Below are 6631 nucleotides of genomic sequence, written 5' to 3'. Positions count from 1 at the left end.
CATTTTGCTATAGTTTATTATCATATTTAAAAGGCGCAGATAAAGTTTTGTACGGTATACGCATGTGATAACGCATTATAAACGTACTTCTAAGATTTCCCAACTCTGCGTACGTTAATGATGCTCTTATCCCACTTGTATCGTAAATGACTGTTTACCTACACTGAGAAAAATTTATGAAATCTTAATTAAATTCCACTCGAACTTTACAAATTAGAATTAGAGTCTATAAAATTATGTTTCACACAAGTCTATCGCAATCAAAGTAACTATGTAGCTTCAGAGCTTCTTTTAAATCAACTACGCGAAGAAATTGAAGTTAAGTTTTAGGTGGAGTTGAGCCCACTAAATTTCAATTGGATTCATGAATTTATACAGACTAGCTAGTTTCTTAGCCTTTAATAACATCCAACAAAACAAATGAAATTTTTGGAAACGGACCACAAATATAATGAAAATAAAGTACACAAAAATTAAATAAGAATATTTAAGAAGTTTTGACATATCCATAATTAAAAGAACACGGAATAGATTACATATCTTACGGCTGACTAATGTGTATATATACCTTTCTTATAGCTTAAACTAACGTATGTAAGCTATAAGCTTGTTTATAAAGTAACATTTTTATAAATAATTAACTATTATAGCACGTGTACCAAAGATTTTTATTTTTATAAATATAATGAGCTATATATTTTACATACACATATAGAATAAACTGATGCGACGACAACGATTTCGATAACACAGAATACGATTTATATAATAATTCTCTTAACACATCTAAGTTAAAATACAGAGGATTTCTTTAATAGTCATAGTGGAATTATTTGGTATTTTCAGAATATTAACAGTGACATGATATAAATTGAATGTAATGTGTTTTAGAATAATAATTTATTTATGTTAATTTAAAGAACGTAAGAGGGGATAATCTTGATGTCGAATTGGCAATTTTTCCCATAAAAATATAAAACAAGACTAGGTTACTAGACATTTGAAAGTGAAATTAATATTGATTAAAAAACGAAGAAGTTATAAGCAACCAAAGATTGCATTCAAAGGTTTTCCATCTACTTTTACCCACGTATGACGCCTGACGCCACTAGTGGGTATCTTCGTTTTTGTTTATTAGGAATGTTAACCGTTCATATCTTGCATACTAAACATTTTAAAAACCACCTTTACTTTTCTGACCGTTCAGTCAGAAGTCTTCACCTGTAGTGAAAAATTTAGTCCGATCCCTTATTATAGCTTACTTGTTTAAATTTAAAATTTATAGAATGCTTATAATAGTTATCATTAATTTCTAAGTAATGATGTTAAAATACTTTTTAACTTTTTTTGGCTCGGAAATATAGGTATTTCTATTAACTAAACTTAATAGTTTTAAACTTAAATCAAACAATTTATGAGATATAATTAAAATATGAATAAGATATAATTAAAATAAATGAGTTACATATTGTATGTATATTATATATATGAGATAAAATTATATGAGATATAATTAAATTATATAAATTAATTTGTGGAAATTTGTTTCATATATGATAACAACCAAATGGAAACGGCAGATTTGATGGAAAGTGCAATGTATTATTGGAAAAATTATCATGCAACATTGAAGGTAATATTGAATAATGTATACATAGTATTGATTTTTATTGTTAAAATGATTCAGTTCGAGCTATTTCTACTTCACGATTTTCATGAGCTCATACCTATCATCAATGTTAGTCGACTGACTATTTATAGTTTGGTAACCAATTTTAATCCATGAATTAAGTAAATAATTGTACAAAATGCAAACGTCGACTGTCTTTTAAAAGAAGCACAAATAATGCCATCATTAACGTAAAATCCAATCTATGCTGACGGGTAATCAAAAGTCAAATTTTTTTACGTACAGCCCTCTTAGTGACGCTGCAGATTAGATTTGGGTGGTATCATATATCACATATATTGGTGTAAAATACTCTTTCTTGTGTTGTGTTATATCAAAAACACAACACACTTTATTTAAGAAATATAAGTAAAAATACCTACCTACGTTTTAAAATACAGGCAGTTTTTCCACTTAAAAGTAAAATATTTTTCCCTGAGTCACCAGTCATTTTACAAATAAGTAGAACATGAAGTTTATGCCTCAGCTATATGGCTGACGAAAGCATTTGGATTACTGGGCATTATATTACTGTGTGTTACTGGCTTACTGAAATTCTTATGTATATTATATTTAATTCACATTTATTAATTTTATTTTTGATTTAGCTAATTCAAGTAAATTTACAGAATAGTAATTACATATAATTCAGGAGAATCTAAAGTTTTCAAAATACTTTAATTTTATATAAACGCGCTACATTTTAAGGTAAATTATACAAATTCCATTAGACCAAACAAAACGATATTTTAAAATCAGATGTCATAAATTCATTTGAAAGAATCCAATCTTGAGCCGTGACATTGCTAATCGTAAAAATAATACCACTTTCAACATTTTCAGAACAATCATCGTAAAGAAAGAGTCACCACCGTGTGTCTAAAGTAAATCTTAGTGATATTTAAAAATGACACTATAAATGTTTTTAATGTCAATTAAGATAGCACACATAGGATTTAAATAAGTAACACCATAATTTAATGTTTTTTTTTTTAAGATTATTATTTCATGGAAGTTTAATTCTTTTAATAATCCAACGAAATGTGACAAAAATGATCTTAGTTAGAGGTAAACTTTCTTTCATCTTTTATATAAAAATTTATGTATGAGTTTTTCCTCTTTTTAACCCCCGAAAAAGGGGAGAGATCGTAGCGCGTAAACGAATGAACCGATTTTAATTTTTTTGATTTCATTTGAAAGGTAATTTAACGAAGAGTGTTCCTAGCTAAGTGCAAGCTTAGGCTTTCGTACCCGAAAAAACCAAAAAATTGGCTATGATCTTCAAAATCGATTCAGTTTAGAAATGGTATGACATATAAATAATTACTATGGAAATGCCTGGTCAAATAAACCTGATTCAATTCATTTCAAAAAGTAAAATGGTAAAATAATTAGGTATTTTAAAACAATAATTCAAAAGAACAAAGTAAACTCAAATATTTCAATTTCAATTAAAATATTTCCAAAAATTTGTCCCAAAAATGATAGCTCTCTAAGTTATCCTTTTCATCTCATCTGTTGTTCTTGACCAACACTGATATTGATTTTAGAAGGAGTGTTATAACCTTAGTGTTATAACCTTAAAGTGTTTATCTTATTGCGTCGATATGTTTCTCAGTGGCATCTTAGCTATTAAACGGTCGAACCAACTCGATTGAGAACATTTTGTAGCAAAGTTTCCAATGTTAATATTTTTGAAAGCAGAGCTTTTTATAAAGAATAAATTTTTTTCGTAAACCTTATAATAAGAAAGTTTACCATATCTAGCCTACTTAGCTAGACACCCGGTATAAAAATTTATGAACTACACCCGCATAAAAAATACTCGATACACAAAATAACTGACTTTTTTTTTAATTTATGAATATTTTAGAACAAAATGAAAGTATATAATCCAAAATTTGTGTAAATTATGTTAATCAATTTCATAAATTATGAATGAAATAGTTGTTAAAAACAAATTTTATATAATCACACACACAAGTGATAGTTTAAAAGTTAATTCACAAATAAAGATCTCATTCATAATTTCCAACGGTAATTTGACACACGCCCTTCAAAAGGATTGTAGGTGTTCATTCAAGGTACTTTACAATATATTTAATAATTTAAGACATGCAAATTTTATTTTTTAAAGGTAGGTGTATTATTGCGTACTTTATATTTAATATTATATTGTGCAATAATCAATTTCTTGTGTATGAATGTAGTATACGTAAGCCAGGGAACATATGATTTTTATACCATACATATATGTAATATGCAAGGTATACTAAGTTTAGTCCCAAGTTTGTAACGCTTAAAAATATTGATACTACACAAAATTTTGGTATAGGTGTTTATAAAATCACTGTCTGTCCGTTTGTCCGTCAGTTCGTCTGTCTGTAAACACGATATCTCAAAAACGAAAAAAGATATCAATCTGAAATTTTTACAGCGAACTCAGGACGTAAAAAGTGAAGTCGAGTTCTTAAATGAGCAACATGGGTTAATTGGGTCTTCGATCCGTAGAACCCATCTTGTAAACCCTTAGAGATAGAACAAAAGTTCAAATATATAAAATATTCCTTATAAAAAATAACTTTTGTTTGAAACATTTTTTTGTAAACATCACTGTTTACCCGTGAGAGCGCAAATTAGGCGTAAATTATATAGAATATCGATATATAGTGCATTCCTATAAAGGTGATGTTTCAAGAATCATTGCTATTTTTTAGTTGTTTCGCGTACGGAACTCTAAATTTGCACTTGAAACATAGCTAAGAACACTCAATAATAAATTAAATTTCAAACGAAACAAAAAAATTAAAAACGGCTCATCCGTTTAGATACTACGATACCACAGACTGACACATTGACACACATAGCGGTCAAACTTATAACACTCCATTTTTGGTTCGGGGGTTTAAAATATTAATATCTGACAAGAAATTACAGCATAATTAAAGGTTTATTTGACTCTTGGTACTACTTCTTACCCCACTTTCCAGAAAAAAGAATAATTCGTTTGCTGAATAAAAACAAAATAATTTTCATATTTAATTTTAATTCTTTATCATAGTTAATATAAAAATTGTGTATAAATTAATTACAAGTGAAATTTACAAAATTTAAAAAATCCCCCGACAAATTTTTTGGGTACGTAGTCCTGAACTCGCACTTGAAATATATCTAAGAACAGTTCCGGGTACGGAATCCTAAACTCGATTATAAGTTGAAAATAAAAAATAAAATTGAGGTATTGTTTTAATCCATATTTTCTTTTGTTTCATCTTTGACGTGGTGTAATTCGAATTGGATATCCATTAATTATTTTAAGCGATATTTCGAATTCAAATTTTATTTCACTCAAATCTTTAATATTGGTATGGAATTCATATTTACTTAATAATCTGGATAACGCTAGTTTCATAAAAATCCAAGCATATCGAACACCTAGTAATAATTAAAAAAATGGTTAAATTATTTGGCAAGATTAAAATGTTTGGGACGACAAAAAGTAAAAACAAAATCCTGCCATAAATTTTTTTTAGTTTAGCCATAATTAAAATGAATCCTGAGAGATCATTATAAGGCCTATTTCGACCTACTACTGCACTAAAACTACTTGATATCCGTTATTTTAACGTAGCCTCTCGTATGAATGGTAAAAAATTCAACAAAATTTTGCTTAGAGGAATGCAAACTTAAAAGAAAACGATTACATTTTAAGTCCTATTATCTTCGAAAATAAAGACTTATTCACTGTTCGACGGGAGAGTCAACGGGGTGTCTTTTTACCATTTATAGTTTATTTTTACGTAAGGTACAAGATACCATAGCATTTTAATTCCAAATCAAAATGTTTTGTTTTCCGAATTTATTTTTAGTTGCACAACTGATTTTCCAGAATACTATCTACTATATTAGTTGTGAAATTAAACTTTACTTTGAAATTACTTGCGGTCTAGAAAACTGAAGTAAGTATGCGAAGAGTTAGCATGTCAAAGGTCACCAAATCAATGATCATCTTGGCCAACTTGAAACCTTGTAATATCTAATTTTCTCTAAAGCATTAAAATACTCACCAAGGCAATTTCTAGGACCTGCACTAAATGGTATGAATGCATATGGATTTTGTTTCTTTATATTTTCGAATGTAAAACGTTCAGGATCAAATTTTAATGGCTCTTCCCAATATGCTTCATTTCGATGCAAAGCAAATATTGGAATACCAATATTTGTTCCTTTTGGAATTGTATAGTTTCCTTCAATAAAAAGAAAATTATATTTTTATTTGTAATAGAGAGAACTGCTTCAATGTTTGTAATACCCATGGTAACATCTTCTGTTAACTGTCTTGCGATTAATGGTATAGCAGGAAATAATCTCATAGCTTCTTTGATTACCATTTCCATGTATTTTAATTTTGATAAATCGTCAAAATTCATTTTGTTTTCATTAGATTCACCAAGCATTTGAAATAATTCTTCGCACACTTTGTTTTGTTTTTCTTTATATAACGCCAAAATCAAAAGAACCATACTCACAGTTCTTGCAGTCGTTTCGTAAGCCTAAATAAGAGAAATATTTTTACTTTTTAAGTACTTTTGTTGATTCAAGATATGAAAATCAACGGAAATATAAAACTTACCGCAATAATCGTTAAATTTATTTCGTCTGCTATTTCTTCATCTGTAAAATCTGGATTACTTTTTGTAAAATCAATCAAATAATCTAATAATGGTTTTTTAATTTCACTATTATTATCAGATTTGAAATCTATTAATATCTCATCCATTGTATTCTGTTCTTTGCGTTTTGTGGAAATAGCCTACAAATTAAGTATATTCATTCAATGCATTTTTTAAATATATCACCCACAATCGAGCAATAAGAAGTCGAAAAAAAATATCCGACATCGAGTTGCAAGTTTTACAGCTTATTGGTCTTAAAATTTTTGTGTACTTTATATAAGTCAAA

At 28.1% G+C, this 6631-nt stretch overlaps 1 protein-coding gene across 1 annotated transcript; it reads right to left on the bottom strand.

Annotated features, from left to right (window-relative positions):
• Positions 1 to 4904: 4904 nt before the first annotated feature.
• Positions 4905 to 6399, bottom strand: LOC123293441 (cytochrome P450 4V2-like). The gene is made up of 4 exons (XM_044874264.1): positions 6303 to 6399; positions 5982 to 6222; positions 5737 to 5916; positions 4905 to 5104 (listed from the first exon to the last, which is right to left on the bottom strand). The coding sequence occupies exons 2-4, from the start codon at positions 6190 to 6192 to the stop codon at positions 4938 to 4940; spliced, it is 558 nt and encodes a 185-aa protein (XP_044730199.1). The 5' UTR covers positions 6193 to 6222; positions 6303 to 6399; the 3' UTR covers positions 4905 to 4937.
• Positions 6400 to 6631: the final 232 nt, after the last annotated feature.

The sequence above is a fragment of the Chrysoperla carnea genome, chromosome 2, assembly GCF_905475395.1.
Source record: "Chrysoperla carnea chromosome 2, inChrCarn1.1, whole genome shotgun sequence".
Classification (NCBI taxonomy): Eukaryota; Metazoa; Arthropoda; class Insecta; order Neuroptera; family Chrysopidae; genus Chrysoperla; species Chrysoperla carnea.
The sequence above is the reverse complement of the archived record's forward strand: the minus strand, read 5'-3'. Positions and strand labels throughout refer to the sequence as shown.